The sequence below is a fragment of the Ochotona princeps genome, chromosome 25, assembly GCF_030435755.1.
Source record: "Ochotona princeps isolate mOchPri1 chromosome 25, mOchPri1.hap1, whole genome shotgun sequence".
Lineage (NCBI taxonomy): Eukaryota > Metazoa > Chordata > Mammalia > Lagomorpha > Ochotonidae > Ochotona > Ochotona princeps.
This window is the reverse complement of record NC_080856.1, coordinates 18,989,770-19,009,637: the sequence shown is the minus strand read 5'-3', so window position 1 is coordinate 19,009,637 and position 19,868 is coordinate 18,989,770. Positions and strand designations below refer to the sequence as shown.

The following is a 19,868-nucleotide window of genomic DNA, read 5'->3' as shown; positions in this document are numbered from 1 at the left end:
TCTAAAGTAACAGGCTGTTACTATCTTGCAAAGTGAGCTATATCTGTGTTGTCCTTTCTAGGACATGAATGAACCAGCAAGCTTTGTGAATGGGGCAGTTGCTCCAGGCTGCATGGATCCCACTCTGAATCATCCCCCCTACATGCCACGTAAGGACCCTTGGTCTCCTCACTTGCAGAGACATAGCCTTTGAGAGACTAGGGCCAAAGGGCTTGCTCACTGGTGCTGTGATTTCTTGTGGGCAGAAGCAAATGCAATCCAAGAAGTTTATGTAGTTGGGTGTGTGCAAGATCCTAGCTTTGCTAGGTAAATTTCTCAAATTTCTCTAGAAATATTGTACTGGTGTTCAGAGATCATTATGTATGTGTTGCATGACTTTCCACAGAATATGTGCTGTCTCCAAATCTGAATTTTTAAAAACCTAAATCAATGATGACACTCTTATCTTCATAGCGTGTTTGTAAAAATTATGTGGAACAAACAGGGAATAAAAGATGGAGAAGGGAAGAATTATTATACCTACAAAAGTGTATCATGGAAAATAACAATAACAAAGCAATAGCAGAATTATGGGAAATAACTTAAACATTAAAAACCTAGAGCTGAGCCTATAATACACTGACAATTGTACATTCTTCCCCAATCCTTTGATTTCTCTGATGAACTTGACATTGGATTTATCTGCAGGGACCATTGCATCTCAGAGCTTTGTACCCTTGCAGAGAGGGAAAGGGGCTGTGGAGAGGCCAGTTTATCATATGATCCAGGATCCAGTATCTTAAGGAGAAGACTAAGATGATCAATATCAGAGCTGATGATGACATATTTGCATCTTTTCCCTCAGACCTGGAAGCCAGGGGCACGGGCCTGCACAGCAAAACCCTGTGCATGGAGAGTGAGCAGATCCTGCCAGATGGCTCCCCAGTGCGGCACTACGATGTGCACAACCTGTATGGGTGGTCCCAGACCAGGCCCACCTACGAGTGAGTCACTGTCTCCTTTCTCCACTGGGCTCAATCTAGAGGGACAACCAGTGATGGAGAAGCAGTTAGGTAGCAATTCTGAACACAGAGCCTGTCTCTTTTTCTTACAGATTTTAAGAAAACACCCTCACACTTGCAGGAAGCCAATGATCCTGTTGCTGAGTGATTTCAGCACATTCCTAGTCTTGACACAAAGTATTTCTAACAAATTTCTCAAGCTGCAGTTATAACACCACTATGGCAGTGCCAGTCAATTAAAAGTGCAGCATGCACAATTATGTACAGTAAATAATACTTGATAACTTGGTAAGAGGTACTTGAGGAAATGATAAGAGTATGTTACTAGTTTATGTACTCAGTCTACACATTTTATCATTAGGGAGAAACACAAGGAGATGAAGTGATGCTTCATGGTACACTAGCTGCTATTATAGCTTTTGTTATCAACAGTACAGGGAAGGCAAAAGAATGAGTGTCTCTTCCCTTTGTTTCAAAGGGTTGTTTGTTCGATTTGACCATCCTTGTTGGATAATCAGTGAGTGCTCTATTAATTTAGTAAATATATGTGTTGAGGTCAGTGAATGATGCAAATTATTCTAACAATCATTCAAAGAAGCTTTTCCTTCTTTCACAAGTGAGGAAAACCTAATCATCATCACAAGACATTTGGAAAGATACGTTGGGAGATACTTTCATCATTGTGTGAGCATTACAGTATGTTGGCATAGACCTAGAGGATGTAGATCAATCGCAGTTTGTGATTTATGATAGTGAACAGAAATAGTAAACTTGAGATATGTGAGACTGCTCTAAGTATAGTGTGGGGACAGGAATCTTTCAATGCAATCATGGTTATAGGGATTACCATGGTAACTGCGATCCATGAATGGCCAGAAGAACTTCGTATTATGCATGAATAATAAAATAAAAAATAGCAAATTTAAGGATTTCTACTCTATTCTGCTGTCAACTCACCTCCTTTCCCCCTCCATCCAGAGCTGTGCAGGAGGTGACAGGACAGCGAGGGATTGTCATCACACGCTCCACGTTCCCCTCTTCTGGCCGCTGGGGTGGACACTGGCTGGGAGACAACACAGCCGCGTGGGACCAGCTGAAGAAGTCGATCATTGGTGTGTGGCCTTGCTGCCAGAGCCTCTGCGGGCAGGGGTGGTTGGTAAAGGCGAGGAGGAGGAGGCAGGTGTCCGTGCTGGGTCTGACAGAGCTGTGGTTCCCCTTGCAGGCATGATGGAGTTCAGCCTGTTTGGCATCTCCTATGTAAGTGTGTCCTGGAGCCCTGCTAGTGACCAAGAAGATGGTGTCAAGTTTGAGAGATCCTCAAGAGTCCCGTTTGTTCCCTCTCGGTTCAGACAGGAGCAGATATCTGCGGGTTCTTTCAAGACTCTGAGTATGAGATGTGTGCTCGTTGGATGCAGCTGGGGGCCTTTTACCCGTTCTCCAGGAACCACAACACCCTTGGGGCCAAGGTTGGACATTGATTCCTTCCTCAAGTGTTATGTGACATGTGAAATGCACCCTTCATTTGTGATCTACAGTTTATGCCATTTGTATTTCTTGGGGTGTCTGGCATATCATTTCATGGTGTGTTTGAATGAGCTCTACTCCCTGATGTTCTTCAACTTTTTAAAAAATTTAGACAGCATATACATATATTATTATCTGTCCTGGGTAAGCTACAATGGATTTATCCACTGTACTAACAATATTTCCTGACTTTTAAAAAAGTTTATTTTATTATTATTTTTATCATTTTGTGATATAGTTCCATACAGGCCCTGGGATTTCCGTTATCCTCTCCCTAATTTCCTACCCTTCCTGCTGAGTTCCCCTATGTCATTACTAAAGCATAGTTCTTCGTAAATAGTCATATGCCCATTATTGCACGCATGGAAAATGGCAGAGAGTCCAACATCCTAATGTCAAGATATAGTAAACAGTTTCATTGGGAGTCCATCTTTGGTCTGGAAGTAGAGATGCATACTTCATTGTGTCCTCACATCTGAACATGATAGTCTCCATTAAGCAGTTACTATACATCTCCTTAAATGAAAATCCACAATACAAAATCAACAATAGGAAGAAAAGTAGAAATTTACAACACAATGAAGTTAAATAACATGCCTTTGAATGACTAATGTGTCACTGAAGAAAAGTAAAAGAAAATCAAGAACCTTCTTGAAGAAAATGATGCTACTGTAGATTTTTTTGTTGTTGTTAGTTTCATCTCTCCAAAACACTTTCTTCTGATTAAATTCTGTAATGACTCATAGATCATACAGTAATCCCTGACTTTTGTCAGTCATCTTTGGTGTGACTGTGTGGCATCTTCATCAGGAATAAGCTGTCAGTGACTTCCTTGACTTCTTGATGACCTTTAGGGTGAGCTTCTGACACTCTTGTGTTTTTCAGAGACAAGACCCAGTGTCCTGGAATGCTACCTTTGAGGATATTTCCAGAAGTGTCCTGGAGACCAGATACACCCTGTTGCCATATCTCTACACCCTGATGTACAAGGCCCATGTGGATGGCAGCACTGTTGTGCGACCTCTTCTCCATGAGTGAGTGTCTAGCTCGGATCTCAATGAGCAATGGGTTATTTTTCATTCAAATGTGGCAAGTGATGAAAAGAATTTCTCATAACTCTATACATTCGAATATATGCTATTATTCCTTTCTACACAGTGTAATACGTGCCACAAATTGTTAAGAGCTAGATTTTTTTTTAATTTAAAATTTTACAGCTCTGTGCAGTATTATTTTTTCCAATTTGATCATCTTTTGATGTTGTGCTTTTAAAGTACATTATGGTGAAGATATGTGAACATATTCTGTGTGACAGGACAAAGCAAAATTTCACCACTTCTGAAGTTGAAGGAATGTGACTTAAGACATTGGGTGTAGGACCCTTGATTTTTTTCATTGAAACAGACCTAGGTCAGAGTAAGTTATGGGAGAGGTAGCTGAATTTCTGTGTGGCCTCTCAGCTTGAGGACTTCCTCTGTATTTGCACTTGAGATCTTGCCATGATTGTGATGGTGGCGCCTTCATTTTGCTCTCCAGGTTTGTGTCAGACCGGGTGACCTGGGACATTGATGGTCAGTTCCTCCTGGGCCCAGCCTTCCTGGTCAGCCCTGTCTTGGAGCCTGTGAGTATGGAGATCTCGGAAGGGCAGAGGGTCTCTGCTGTGAAACTGAGCGAAGATGGTGGGAAGAATAAGCCTTGTCTGTGGACTCCTGGCATTTATTTCTTATTCTGTTTTTTGTTTCTATTCTTTCCTCCCTTCAGCCCATCACTCAGGGATGCTGGGTCTCTGGTTCTTTCTTTTTCAAATCAGCAAAAACAATTCTCTTTCTTAGGACATAAACAATAAAAAATACATTCTGATATATTTGAACATTTACTCTTGTAAGGGAAGTGAAGAGGAAAGAGTTGTGTGTGGACAGGATTGCAAACCATCCCTTACTTTCCTGTTACTACTAAAACAGAACCTTTCAGTAGAATGAGTGATGTGTGCTATCTCGCTCCTGCCTAGCCTTCTCTTCATTCTACCAGATATTTTCCAGGAATCAAGAGCAGTTTCTCTATTGTCACTGCTGGTGATTGGACTGGTGGGTTAAATTAGCCAATTGTGCCTCCTTGAATTTACTGCCTTTACTTGGGGCAGCAGTTTGGTAGCAAAGTTTAGGGTACTTTCTGGAAAGTCAGTATGCTTTTTTAGCAGGCTTCTTTGGAGTTTTGGCTCCTGCACTTCTAAACTGGTTTCCTGGGACAAAGCAAGTGATGGTTCAAATACATGGATTTCCTTTACTCATGTGGGAGACCTCAAATGAGTTCTGTATTGTTAACTTTGGCCTTGTCCAGGTCTCGATGGTACAGGCATAGTGGGACTAAAGCACTGAATTAAGTTTTTCTACCACACCCCCATCTCTGTCTTTTAAACTTAAAAAAGTAAAAACCAATCTTGTTGTATCGACATTTTTTTTCTCTCTCAGCCTCAAACACAGAGATTTTTCTCTGTAATGAGAGCATGGGGTGGGTTTATAAGCAAATGGTAATATTTTATTTTATATACTTTAACTCTTAGAAAGGAATAGGGGCTTCTTGGAACCTGTTTGTTTAGTGGAGACTAACTTGCCTATTTGCAGAAGAAAGATTAAGGCAGGTTCCCTGCATTGCTGATCTATAGAGAGAGGAGGAAGTGAAACCAAGACCATCATTAGGGTTTTAACCCCTCTCCTCTGAAACCAGGTAATTTTGTTTACCACCCATACCTTGTCTGCTTAATTTTAGAATGCTAGAGAAGTCACTGCGTATTTCCCTGGAGCCCGCTGGTATGACTACTACACAGTAAGTTTTTTTCTAAATGTTTATACAGCCTGTGAAAATGGTAGAATATAAAAGGTTGAAATGGGCCAGATCTCAGGTGAAGTGCTCTTGCTCCTAGATCATATCCGGTGTGTTCTTGTCCCCATTACTTCAAACTTTGTGTTTTCAGGTTTTTTTTCACTTCCAGATGGGTTAATACCACTTTTCTCAAGGCAGAACTATGAAACTATGGAAAACAGCTCATCAGTGCCTGGATAACCATGTCTCTTTATGTGTGTTTCCTTTCCCCACATTATGGCAGATATTACTAAATGTTGCTATAACTAGTTCTTTCTTTCTTTCTGTTTTCTTTCTTTCTCTCTTTCTTGCTTGCTTTTTTTAAACATCCTTTGCTGCTCTAAGTATGTAAGTGTAGAGGCCTTTTTCTCTTTTAGTTAACTGTCTCCTTGCGTTGCCCAGATGCTCAAATGAAAGTTTTCCTATGTAATTGCCAAAAGGAAATGGGTAAAGAAGCAGTGTGTAAAATACTCACAGAGGTATAGGCCCAACCCTTGTGATATGTTAGAGCAAGTGTATTTAGAAATGTGGAATCTACCTGGGACTTGCCATCATGTAATTGCAGGGCCGTGGTGAGCTGCATGGCTCAGAAAGCAAAGGGAATCTTGAGAGCTGTGTCAGTGTGATCTCTCTTGGGAACACAAATGAGGCAGAACTACATTCTTGAGTAGAATGAAATGGGGTGTTCCTCACCCTTCTACCTGGAAAACCATCTGAGTTCTGGAGAACCAAGTGAAGGACTGGAAATGCAACAGGAAAACAGGAGTGGAATCATCCCCAGCCCCTCTCACCCAAGGGAATGCAATGGAATTTGGTGGAAACAGAGCATGTTCAGGGGAAGTTATGCTCTGGAGTCCCCTGAGTGTCCCCTGAGTCTGGGTCCTTGTTAGTAGTTTGCCTCTATTCTTGTTGATAGATTCCTGTCTGTTCTCCAACCCAAGAGTTTTCTGAAATGGGACAGAGTAGCAGAATTGGTTCACAGAATGGGTCCACCTTGGGTTTGCAGGCTAAGCTTTCCATTCACTAGACATCATTCCTTTTGATCATGTTGAGTCTCCCTGGAAAATAGAGGCCTAGACTAAGGTTCAAAGTTGAAGGGGCACTTACCGTAAGGCTTACCCTGCACTTAGGAACTGGAGAGTGAGCGTGTCCTTAAGTTGTACCCCAAGGGGTCTTTTTGCCTCATTTTAGACTAAATCTTCCCCAAGTGAATTCACCTTGCAGGGTTCTAAGTGACAGAATACTGGAAACATTTTCCTTGGAACTCACTCTGTAATCTGGATCTAATATCTGCTTGTCATAGAGACTGAGAAATGGTATTTTAGAAGTTTTATGGGAAATTAGAATTAAAAGATAAGTTTACTGCAGTACAAAAAATGCTTGGATTTCATTCATAGTTTGATCAAAGTGTGTATTTTCCAAGGACTTTTTAAAGGATGCTTGTATGTATGCAGATCATTCTGTGCAGAAGGAAGTGCTGTGTGAGAGCTAGTGAAGAAAATTGTTCTGTGATGGCCAGTTTTCTTTACGGCATTAAATAGAAGATAGCTGTTCTCAAAAAAGATTTCATTAAATATAAAAAAATAACAAAAATGAAATCATGTGCAAAGCCAAAGCTTATGGAGTAAGCCTCTGGGTAAAAAAGAAATTTTTAATGTTTAGTTAAAATGAAGATTAGATTGTTGGGATTAATGAATAAGTGTGGCATTTGTAAATCTGTTTGCATTTCATGTACCTGTTTTTGTTATGGAGCTAAAACTGCCAAACCACAATCCGCAATTAAATCTGTAACCTATTTTTGGAAGGCTGTTGCATCTGGCATCTACTGGGGGGACACAGGGCAGTAGTATGGGGCAGCCATCATACGATGTGATCTGTCCCCAAGTGTTAATAGTGTTGCCCTGATAAGCCTGCTCTAGTTGAGATAATGTGGCATGACAGACCCTTTGGCTTTGAGATGCAGTATTTGGGCATGAGAGTACCTCACAGATGGGACAAACATAAATGCAGGCATACTAAATTAAAGATAATAGGTCCCGAAATCAGTCAGCTCACCTTGATCTTTGCTGTGAAGAAGGAGTCACAGGTGTTAGTGAGTGGCATGGGCCACGGTGGTGGTGTATATGGAACCTGTAAGAAGCAGATGAGAGCTCTGTCTGCTCCAACAGTGCTCTGTGACACAGAAGCAGCTATAGTGATGATAGCTGGGACCCAGGCTAAAGCTTTATTGCATATGAGCAATGAAACTTCCAATGGCAAGACGATAGGGCGGCATGTAGATTCCATGTAGTAGCTGGGAGAGTGTGGATAGTGTGACGACAGGTGTGTTCTGATGGGTGGTAAGCATCAGCTTCAGAGCTGTGGACAAATTTTCTGGCAAAATGTCTTGTTGTGTCTACTTTCTAATCGTCTTATTCCCTTTGGCCCACAGGGCGTGGATATAAATGCAAGGGGAGAGTGGAGGGTGCTGTCAGCCCCTCTTGACCACATTAATCTTCATGTTCGTGGGGGCTACATTCTGCCCTGGCAGGAGCCTGCACTGAACACCCACCAGAGGTGAGGGATGTTGTGAGGTTCCCCTGTTCAGAACAGGTGCTCACCAATTGGTACTTTCTGCTATTTAAGTGCATCAGCATATGGTAGGTATAGATAGAGTTAGAAACTCTAGTATCTTACTGTATGATATGAAAAAAATATACAGGCTCCCTAGCTGTTAGAGAAAAGCCAGTAAAAGCCACATTGCAGTTCCTTCTTCTAACTCCAGTGAGAACAGTCTACATACAGAATTCAACAAATAACTGCTGGTGATGATGTGGGGAAAAAGGTACTCAACACGTGGTTGGTGATGGTGTGAGTTAGTGCAACCACTTAAGAAGTCAGTAAGAAGAATACTTTGACAACTGGGAATTGACCTATCCTGTGATCTAGCCATCCCACTCCTGAGGCTATATCTAAAGGAAATGAAACCTGCGTGCAAGAGAGCAACCTGCAATCCTGTATTTATAGGAGCACAGTTCACAATAGTGAACACAGGGAAACAACCCAGATGTTTATCAACAGATGAATGGATAAAGAAACTGTGGTAACTCTACTCTAGGGAATATTACTCAGCCATTAAAAATAATGAAATCCTACCAATTGCAGTAAAATGATCCGAACTGGAAGTCATCGTGCTTGGTGAAATAAGTCATTCCCAAAATGACAAATATCATATGCCCTCTCACATAAGACAGCCTTTAAGCAAAAACAAAATAAATAGATATAGGCAATCAAGTATATGCATGTAGTCTTACAGATGAAGGATATGATGGAGGCTAGCACACTGGGAAGAAAAGTCATGTTAGTACACACAGCACACATCTCTATTCCTGAGTAAAATGTAGGTCTCCAATTTTGAAAGACAGATTTTTACAGTGTGAGAAGGGTTGATTCATTCGCCAAATGGTCAACAGCCAGAGTTGAGCAGATCCAAAGCTGGGAGCCAGGAAATTTTCACTACCTCCTATGTTGGTTCAGTGGCCCAATGCCTTGAGCCATGCTCTGCTGTTTTCCCAGACTATAAGCAGAGAGCTGGGTCAGAAATGGAGCAACCAGGACATGAACGGGTGCCCATATAGGAATGGGGGCACTTATAGGCAGAGGATTAACCTGATGCACCATGTCAGCCCCCAACTCTGAACAGCTTTTACTAGCTCTTTTAGATCTAACAGGAAAACATGACAGATGTAAGAGGTAACCTTTGATCAAAATCAGTATAGGAACAGCCATTCTTCAGGATGTTTTAGAAGACTAGAGTTTCCTTGATGTCTTCCTAAAACAAACCAAAAACTACTGCTGAAATATTTTTAAACCATATCACAACTTTGTAGATGTCAGAGGCTCAGATTTCTTAAATACAAGTTTTAAAATTTTTCAGAAATAGGACTATAACAATTAAGACTGATGTAGGTTGAGTGGTTGCTTGTACCTACTTCTGTCTTCATATGAAGAGTTTTATTTAGATTTAATATATATTTTTCCTTAATGAAAAGGGAAGCAGTGAATTCTATGAGATAATGCTCTAATTTTCCCCATGTCACAGATGAGCATGGAGAGGATTTGAATAGCTAGGTGACTGGTTCAGAGTCACATAACAGTAGCTAGGTGAAACAGAACAATGTCAGTTCTTAGACCACACTCATGTATTTCCAAGGATTTAGATAAAAGACTGGAGAATTTATAATTCATTGTCCTTGTTTTAGGAAATTAAGCCATGGAACTGAAATTTATCCATCAAGGTTTTCTTTACCAAGGGGACAGCAGGGACCCAGTTAATGAGTGTAGTTTCTTTGCAAGCCTCAAAGTAGAGACCCCTCTTGATTCATTCCTAATTCACTCATTCATAATATGAAGTCATATTAAGGATCTTCAAAATATTCATGGGAAATGGAGTTAAAAGATGTTAATTTGGATACAAAATGTCTATGCACCAAAAGTTGTGCAAAAACTGTGCATAGCTTTTTAATACATACGTTGAACTTTTTGAAGATCCTTGTTATACCTGGGTAGAGACAGAGCAGAGCTAGGTCCCATGTCCCTTGAAACCTTGTACCCAGACTTCATCCCATCCGGTGCTTCTTTTTGCTACTTTGCTTTCAGACAACCTTGGTTTGTGGTTGTAACTTTGTTTATAGCTGCTTTTTATCTCTCAACTCACTGCAGCCGCCAGCAGTTCTTGGGCTTCAAGGTTGCCTTAGATGATGAAGAAACAGCCGAGGGCTGGCTCTTCTGGGATGATGGGCAGAGCATCGGTGAGTAAGGGTCACCTGCATTAAGTTCCTAAGTTTCTTACAGACCTAGTTCTTTTTTTTTTTGCTTTCTTATGTTTAAAGATTATGCATTTCAAAATATTATCAGTTATTACCTCAAGTGTGTATTTCTTATTACACATGATCACGTGAATGAAGTTTAGTTTATTATTTCTCACCATCACTCCAGTATCCTTATTCACTATGTAGGGCATTAATGTGGGAGTCATACAGAAGTTTGTCTGCAGCCACCTAAATAATTTCCATAGGATTTATGAACGAGAACACAGTTTTGCATGGTTTACTGTTGCAATAAAAGGGACAAGACCTCTCCCAGTTTTTTTTCACTTATTTTGGGGATTTTCCATTAGGAACTTAAAATTGTTAATTTCTCAGGAATATGGCTCAAGTATCATTGTTTATGTCTAATCAGCGATAGTCTGCACAAATTTCTGCAATGATGGAAACATTTCCAATATTCTGTTGTCCATAAATATATCTATCATATGCAATCAAACAATTTGAGTGTGACCAATGCATTTAAGCAATTAAATGTTCATTTTATTTAATTAGAATTTATTTAAACCAATACATTTTTTTCTGGTGGCAACTATGTTGAATAGCACAGTGCTAGAGTACTAACAGAGGTTACAGCTACCATGATGAACAGTTTAGAAAGAAGTTAACTCTTGGGGATTAATGAGAAAGCTATGAAGAGGAGGGTTACAGTGGCAGATCTCACATAATACTCCTGATTTGTCCACCTTGTTCTGGTTTGTAATGGGTGTGTTAAACTTTACCTTTTTCCTGGGCCTCTGGCATACGTTAAGGATAGAGAGACAAGTAAGTTTTGTTTTTGATTTTGCTTGTGATTTGCAGCTTACACTTTTTAAATTGCCTGACCATCCCAAAGATGCACCAATGAAGACAGCATTGTTGATGTTTTGCTGTGTGTGTGTATGCATGTATGTGCCCAGATGTGTGTGTTTTAGCTAAAGGAATGTGGAAATCCCTAGGTGACTAGGAAGATCTCAGGAATGGTAGGCAACCCCATCAGACCAATGCATCCATACGCTCATTTCACTGTGTTCTGCTATCCTGGGTTAAGTGCAGTCTGATGGATCTCCTTAAAGATGACTTTGGTTATGCAATAGAACTATGTAAAGAAGAATAAAGGCAGATAAAATAATCTATACTGTCTAAGACAGAAATCTCAGGTGTTGTTAACTTGTTTGTTTGCAGACACCTATGAAAGAGGACTATATTATTTGGCCAACTTTTCTGCCAGCCAGGTGAGTAGGAATGGAGAACACACGATGTTAATCAAGAATAAAATAATGTTGAGAATCCTTTCACTGTCTTGCTAAACATATCTTCCCCTTCTTCTAGACTTCAGATACAGTTGATCTCTGTTCCCAGGACATTTTCTATGATTAAACATACCCATATCTCATTAGTAACTTGTTTACCAGTTCACGGATGTGCAGCCTATCACTGAAGTATGTAACCCCCTTTTCCATGCTTCTTTGGAATGCTGTGCACATTGTGTGACAGCTCCACCTGTAGAATATAAATTGACCAATGGTTGTGACTGTAGAGGGTGCTGCAGACCCTGCAGCTGTTTGTCTATACAAAGTGGATGACTGTGCTGAAATCATGGTTTCTATTATCCAAAATCTCAAGATGGCAACTTGAAACTGTTTTATCTCATGCATGCATTGTGTCTATGGAAAGGTTGGAAAACATTTAAACTAATTTTGCTGCTTCTCTACCCTTCCGTGTTGTTTTTCTCCTCAACATGACAGAATATGATGCAGAGCCATGTAATTTTTAACAGTTACATCAGTGATGCAAATCCTTTGAATTTGGGCTACGTTGAGATCTGGGGAATAAGAAGTGTCTCCATCACTGATGTCAGAATTTCTCTGAGCAACAGAGAGATTACCCCGTCCTTCAACTATAATGCCACCATACAGGTTTGTGACCGGCAAAAACTTTGGCGTTATTTCTCAGCCATGATACGCCCGCGCATTTCCTGTTTGCGAATGATTCTCTCTCCCTAAATGTCCTCCAGAAATCCCTGGCACAGTGGGTTAAGCCACTGCTTACTGTGCTGGCATCACATACCCTAGTGCTTGTTGGAGTTCTGAATGTTCCAGTTCTAACCAAGCTTGCTGCTAAGATGCCAGGGAAAGTAGCAGATAATGGTCCAAATTCTCAAGTCCTTGCTACCCATGCAGGAAAGTCCAGTGAAGTCTTTACTTCTTGGCTTCAGCCTGGCCCAGACATGTGTGATGCATCTATTTGGGAAGTGAACCACTAACTGGAAGATTTTCTCCTCTCTCTGCCTCTCCCTCCCTCTGTCATTCTTTCTTTAGAATAAACAAGTAAATAAATCTTTAAAAATATGCTAACCAATTTGTAACACACATTTTCTCTTGTTATTTTAATTTATACTTAAATGTTTTTGTTATTTTATAATTTATATATTGATCATGTGATTTAGTATTATTTGAAACGAAAATCTTGTAAATTATTTAAGATATTTCCCTCTGTACTGTCAGGGGTGTTAATGATTCAGGATTTTATAAAATATATGTCACTATTCTCTATGAGATTTTCTCCCAAGCCATTAACATGCTTTCTAGAAGTTTTACCCAGTAATTTTTTCTTAAAAATGAAGTTTTAAATTTCATTTGTTTATTTGAGAGAGGAGACAGACAGAGAGAGAAATACTTTTTTTCTCGCAATAGCTAGGCTAGCCAGGGCTGAACCAGGAGGAGCTGGGGATGCAAATGGCTCACATGGATGGCAGGAATTGTCTTACATGAACCATCACACTGCCTCCCAGTGTCTGCATTGGCAGGAAGCTGAAGTCAGGAGCTGAACCCAGGTACTCCAATATGGGATTTGGGTGTCATACCAACTACGCCAGACTCCCACTCCCTTTGTGCTTTGTTGATCTCTCATATTAAATATTCCTTCCAGAAAGGTTTTACAGTATCTCCACTCATAACATTGACATTAGCAATCAAGTTCACATATGTACACATAGTAGCAGTTAAGTCAACAAGAGAGCTGTCTGGTGCAGGGTTCTTCTAAGACACATTCTTATTTTATGAATGTAAACTATTTGAAGAATCCACACCTTGGGATTAACATAATATTGTGGTTGTAGCATGTATCACTCTGGTAGCAATTTGGCAATTCTTTTGCTGTTTTTCCATGCTTTCTCCTAAGATATTTTCCTTTCCCAGTCTATCCTGGTTACTATGCTCAAATAAAAACATTTTCCTTTAGTTATGTACTTCTCATTGGTTCTTCAAACTGGTATTATTGTCAACCGATTGGTTTCTATTGCTGACCAACCAAGGGGCTACCATACAGGTTAATGGGTGTATATAGCATGAAACTTCATGGAAAATGGAAGAAAGAAGGTATAGAGGTGAGGAAGAGAGACGGACAGAGAATAGGAGAAAGGTTTGGAGGAAGAGAGGAAGAAAAAAAGGAAAGAAGGAACAAGAAAAAATATATAATTCAGGAATATTAGACTCTTATCAGGTAGTTAATTAAGAGCCATGATGAAATGGAGAAGGAAGAAATAAAAAGAGATTTCCAGGGAATATAAACACTTCAGAAGAGTTGAGAAGTAGCACCATGTCCACTTTGTTGTTTCTGCATAGAAGTTGCGTATTGCATTGTTGAGAGGTCCATCCCTCTCACTGATAATCTTTGCACTCAAAGGAATTAGGAGCACTGTACTCATCTAAGAATTTGAGAGCAGTCTGGTAGCTAGGTAATGAATTATGAAATATCTAGGACTTCGTGACCTCTGACTTACACTTGGTTTATTTACGTGCAGGATTTTTGAAGTGCTGGATGCTAATGCTTTTTCTTTCATTTCAAACAGGTGTTAAGCATTAATATAACCAACAATGACATCAGCCTACACAATTTCATTTCATTGACATGGAGAAGCACTATGGATTCTTAGTACAAGAACTTGATTTTGAAACTACTATGTTTCATATTCATAAAATTACTCTATGTTGCTAATTACCTTTTTCCCAGTAAGATTTTATATTAAATTTGTTGTATATTTTGTCTGTGACTCGTAGAGTTTTAATTTTAGCTTTATGTGATAGGCAGCAGGGATGTGTGGAAAATCTACTGATTACTGATATGATTAGGGTGGTGATGTTTTTTCATATGATATTTACTAATGAGCTGAATTCATGATGAAGTGTGTTTGTGCTTGTGTGTGTGTGCACTCAGGGAATAGACCTCATTGGTTAAATATACAAGAAGTGTGGAGGCAACTCACTTGAAAGGGAGAAGAGGAGCTAAAAGGAGAGAGGAAATTTAGAGAATGGAGATGAAGATAAGATTTAAGAAGGCTGAGTGAAGAAAAGAGTTTGACTACAAAAACAAAAAAATAATTGATGGGGCCAGCACTGTAACTGAATGGATAAAGCTGCTGCATGCCATGCCAGCATCCCATATGGGCACTGGTTTGAATGTGATTGTTCCACTTCTGATTCAGCACCTTGCTAATGTGTCTGGAAAAGCAGCGAATGAAGGTCCGTACACTCACATGAAAGACCTGGATGAAGCGCCTGGCTCCTATCTTTGGTCCAGCCCATACCTGGCTGTTGTGGCCATTTGGGATGTGAATCAGTAAATGGAAGATTTCTGTCTCTAGCTTTCCTTCTCTCTGCAACTCTGCCTTTGAAATAAATTAATTAAACAAATGTTTTCCCTTGGCATGCTTTTAAATGTATAAATCTAATTTATCAAGTATTTGTTTATTATACATAACTACAGCTCAAATAAGCAATTTGCATGCCACAGGTTAAATAGTAAATATGCAGTACATTTTTGAAATCTGTGATGTTTTGGGTCTAGTGAGGGTGAATTCTGGGTTAAGGCTTCTTGCTCAGTAAACTTCCATGAGTTAGCCTTGCCTATTTTCTTTGGCCTCAGAGTGCTTGCAGTCCAATCCACCAATGGAATGATCAGACTTACAAAGGTCCACCGATTTCTTTACATCTTTGCAAGGAACAAACTTATCATTAACTTTGTAGAAAGATACCTCAAGGCAGTTGGTATATTTGGTAAACAGTCAACATTGGAAACAGTTCCTATTGTGGGAATTTACAGAAAAAGGCACATGGGTGCTTGTCTCATGAGAAAGAATTTTTATGCAGACAATTTCAGTATGAAAAGCAAGGTATATTAAAGATGTTGAAAATGAAAACCTTTACAACCGCATTAGGAGAGGGGTTTTCAAGAGAGAAACACCCAAGACTAGTGCCTTTTTCAACATAATTTTCAGAGGGAGAAGAAAAACAAACAGAATAACAGCTAAAAACCACATTGAAATTCTAATCTTACATAACCTGCTCAAAACAAAACAAAAATACATAAGGCTATAACTGGTAACTCCTTGTTTATTCTTATTATAAAATGAACTTTCTGGCACCATCTTCATGTTTCCATGTTTAAAATTCAAAGAGATAGAGATTTTACACATCAATCCAATCAAATAAGGGTGATTTTGTTTGTTTTATTTATTTTTTTGGAATGGCCCTTTGCATTTTCTCAATGCGACTTTCTTACCCTTTTTTATTTTTTCTATTAATTATTTTGCATTATGTGACAGTTTCATAGGCTCTGGGAGTCCCCCCACCCTTTTTTATTTATTAAGAAAATTGGAACTCAGGTGCTTAGAATTCACATTCCAGTACACACTCCAGCTAACATCCCAGTTGCTGTCCTTATGGTTAAACCTGAAGCCAGGCAGCATTAGTTTTGCCAAACAAGGCAAAAATAAGGGAAAAGCAAAATTCTATATCTTCAAAAGAAAATTTCACCAAACACCATGACCCTAACTATCCTCACACTATGCTCTCAGATAAAGCATTCGATGGTTAGATTCTAATCAGCATGCACAAGTGGTTTTTAAGATTGCTTAGAAAGGAGTGCATTTGAAACGAACATGTTTGCTTGCCTGGGTCTTCTGTCCCAGGCAGCCAGCTTTCACACTCATGTCCGCACCCACCTGAGACTCTACAGTAGACCTTTCAGGTTGCCTTAGTGTTCTAATGATTAAGGGGATTTTGGATGAGGGCCATTTCCTATTTGTGAAACATGGGAACAAAGCAACAACAATCCTTTGGTAAAAGTAGTGGGACACTTGTCAAGCCTCTAATCAACTCAGGACAGCCAAAAGACAAAGCAACTGTACTTGATAGTTGAGAAATAAAGTTACCAGTGAGGATATTCTGGCAGGAGTTGGCATTAGCTGCACATGTACCCGAGAAGAAGCTTTCAGGTTAGATAACCATGCGAGTCAAGGCCCTACAGAGGCATGTCAACACTGTGAACAATCGTAACACCAGTGTTACAGGTTAAATGACACCACGGAGATGGAGACTGCTCTTGCCTTACATGAAGGAAGAATTCCCATGCAAATGGATCCATGAACAAAGCAAGATTTCTAGAGACAAGAACCTACTGTGACCAAAAGACCTATGTTCATTCTTTCCTTAGCCAGTACAGATATCAAAAGCCAAGAATGAGTTGTAGATACAGAAGGTGTATTTACAAAGTATTTGTAAAGTGAACAAATGACTGTGAAAAAGGAAGGGGAAAGTACTTTTTAGAAGGAATTTGGGAGATGGGATATTTCCTGAAAGGAGAGAGACTTGACAGTAGGGTTTCAGAAAGTACCCTGAGTCTTTAAGAGTTCCCTTACTTGAGAATCAAGATGGTGGAATAGGATAAGGACACATTTAAACAGACGGAGGAACATTAGCCAGTGTGAAACAGAGAGAGCACATTCTAGGAAACAGAATAGGCCAGAACAACTGCAGAGGGGCACCTGACTGACAGACACAATGGTGTGGTGTTGCAGTGACTGATACCCCAGTGGCATTCAGTGAGCAGCAATCTGAACTATACCAGCAGCCGAAACTCCACCAGCAACAAGGTGGGAAGGGGTGTTCACTGGAAGCTCAGGAGGTGAACCCAGACAAAGAACTGCCGGTCCTGCTAGTCTGTTTGATTTGACCAGGAGCAGAGACAGAGCAGCAGATTCCAGATGGGCAGTGCAGGAACAGGTTGGGTTTTACAGCCCAATCCATCCCCTAGAGCTGATAGGAAGCAAAGGCTATGAGACAGGAATGCGCATGCACTGAGCTGGGATCGAACTCATTTCTGGTTCAATGAGATGTAGCAACGTGGCATCCTACAGGTTCCACCCAAGATAGGTCTGGGTAGTCCCCAGACCTGACAGCCAGCAAATCAAGAACTCTAGTGGTGGTACATCAGGTGCCATTTTGTACAGTGTGGCAAAGAATTTAAGACTGCAGGGGACATCTATCATTTTTGGTATTTGAGGTATAATAATAAAATATGTAAAAAAAAAAAGACTGCAGGGGACAACAGTGAGCTGCTCATGTGCTGAACTTGGTGAGAACTCACTGAGCTCATTGCATTGCACTGGTCCCACGTGAAAATAATACCGACTACAGCATTGTTACGGTCAAAATAGGTCTGTGTGGCCCTCAGACCTAACGGCCAACAGGTTCCGGCAAGCTCAGTACCACCAACAATCTAGCTATATAGGACATCTGGTATCTCCCTAATCCTGGGACCTGCTCCAACCAGAAGTGGGAGAAAGGTTGTACAGACAATGCTGCAGCCTCAGCATGGTATCACAGGAGGTGGAGACTGGTGAGCCAAGAACTGGGACTACAGAGACCTACTCTGAGATCTGGTTTTCTCATCTGAAAATTGCTTATGTCAGAAGGAACTTAGGATTTCCGGACTGAGTTGCTGCACCGAACTCCAAGGTAAGAAGGCAGATGGCCTGGCCTCTGGGCTGTAATCCTGGTTTAAGGCTCAGTTATTTCCATAATGGAATCCAGTTTGAAGAAAAAGGTTGGGGTTCTACTTTTATATAGTGTATGAATCATTTATATGGGGTATTTCAGAGAAGTAAATCCATCAAGAAAGTTGAATGATAGTTTCAGGAAGAGGAGACTTAGAGGTGACCTTTAGTGAGTATGTAGTTTCTTTTTAGGTAATGAATATGTTCTAGAATTAGATAGCAGTGATGGTTGTACAACTTTGTGAATATATTTTAAAAAGTCACTAAGTCATACACTTGAAAAGGGTGAAACACATCTGAATTTAGGCAGAATCGTTTAGGTTAGGCAGATTTTTTTTTTTAAGTACTGACATCTACTGCAATCCAGAGGGCGGGAGTCAGATTTACACCTGTACTGACTGTGGGAGACTACAGCCTCGGCCCTTGGCTCATGCCTGGCAGCTTACCAACTCAGTATTTGGCATAGGATGCTACCAGGTCCCTGCTTCTCACCACCTTTGAAGTGAACTATCTATCATCTTTGATTCTACATGTCACCTCCTTCCCTGCACTTTGTCCTGAGTGTAAACCACCCAGACACATCACATCACCTAAGTCTGGGCTACTCGACTGTATCTTGGCTAAAAGGGAGACTTTGGAAGATGATTTCTCACCTCTTCCTTGGGTGACAGATCCTAGGAGAGAAATTCCTTACACGCAAGAGCATTTGAAAGTTGCTGAGCAAAGAGCATGACAAGGAGTTACTAGAGTTGTCTTACTTCATGGTGATTTAATTTCTATTTTAATGATAGCTAGTTCTGTTTGAATTCACAAAAAGCTGAGTTACACCAAAAGAACTCCAGAGAAAAAATGGAGAAATGAAGAATGGAATAAACCAAGAAATTCTTTTTCACTTATTCAGCAAATAGTTAGTTATATACTTAAAAATATCTGTGTTGATCAGACAAGTACAGAAGGTACAACCATGAAGAAAATGGACATGACTTTGGCTCTTAAGCTCTGCGTATTACATGGACCAAAAAGCACATATAACACCATGTGATAAGCAAGCTAACCAGAAATGAAAAGACCCAAAGAAAAGGCACTACTATTAACAGAAAGTCCCTGCCTTCCCCTTGATCAACAAATGGAATGTTCTTTTGTGACATGGGGTGGGGGAGAGAGCGATGGCTGTTTTACGATCTGTTGGGAAATACACTCCCGTCCTCCAATTGCTGGCAACTTTATAGGGCAATAAATCAATTGCAGCAGAAGGTGACTCCATCGGACACAGTCACCTTTGCTCAGTGCTCTTCAAGAGTCCCCGAAGGATAGCCACGGCAAAGAAAAAATAACAATAAGGCTATGAGGTGAGTACTTTCCTATACTGATGCTTTTTGGAACAAGTGGGAGTCTTGAAAAGAATTGAGCATTCTTGTTACCTGCTGTGTTGTGGGCTCTGGCTACCCTTTTTTTTCCTTCCAGATCTGATATTTTCTTCCTTTACTTTGAGGCGGAATAGTGCATGGAAAAGAAAAGTGTGTGTGTGTGTGTGTGTGTGTGTGTGTATTTTGAATGAACATGTGTATTGCTGTTTTTAGAAGGGAAAAATTGTAGGGATGCCTGTTTGCTGCAGGGATGGCTGAGTGACCCCACCTCTTTTGCTGCAGAAGGTCTGGGGTTGTCTAGAGTGTTCCTGTACTTGTTGAGCCAGGTATTGCACCTGTTTCTTAGAAAGCATTTGGGCTATGTGAAGGTGCCTACTTCTGACTTGTAGGGCCTGGAAAGAAAAATTTCCCTTGAGACCCAAACAATACTTGAAGA

At 40.3% G+C, this 19,868-nt stretch overlaps 1 protein-coding gene across 1 annotated transcript in view; it reads left to right on the top strand.

Moving 5' to 3' along the window:
* Positions 1–14,394, top strand: part of LOC101532167 (maltase-glucoamylase) — a 108,410-nt gene extending 94,016 nt beyond the window's left edge. Inside the window, exons 82-94 of the mRNA XM_058681251.1 lie at positions 62–149; positions 845–983; positions 1,980–2,113; positions 2,224–2,258; positions 2,351–2,467; positions 3,411–3,559; positions 4,062–4,146; positions 5,292–5,348; positions 7,816–7,940; positions 10,086–10,178; positions 11,427–11,463; positions 11,977–12,147; positions 14,082–14,394. Of these exons, the coding sequence (XP_058537234.1) occupies positions 62–149; positions 845–983; positions 1,980–2,113; positions 2,224–2,258; positions 2,351–2,467; positions 3,411–3,559; positions 4,062–4,146; positions 5,292–5,348; positions 7,816–7,940; positions 10,086–10,178; positions 11,427–11,463; positions 11,977–12,147; positions 14,082–14,165 (1,314 nt within the window). The 3' untranslated portion in view covers positions 14,166–14,394. The remainder of the gene's footprint in view (positions 1–61; positions 150–844; positions 984–1,979; positions 2,114–2,223; positions 2,259–2,350; positions 2,468–3,410; positions 3,560–4,061; positions 4,147–5,291; positions 5,349–7,815; positions 7,941–10,085; positions 10,179–11,426; positions 11,464–11,976; positions 12,148–14,081) is intronic.
* The last annotated feature ends 5,474 nt before the right edge of the window (positions 14,395–19,868 follow it).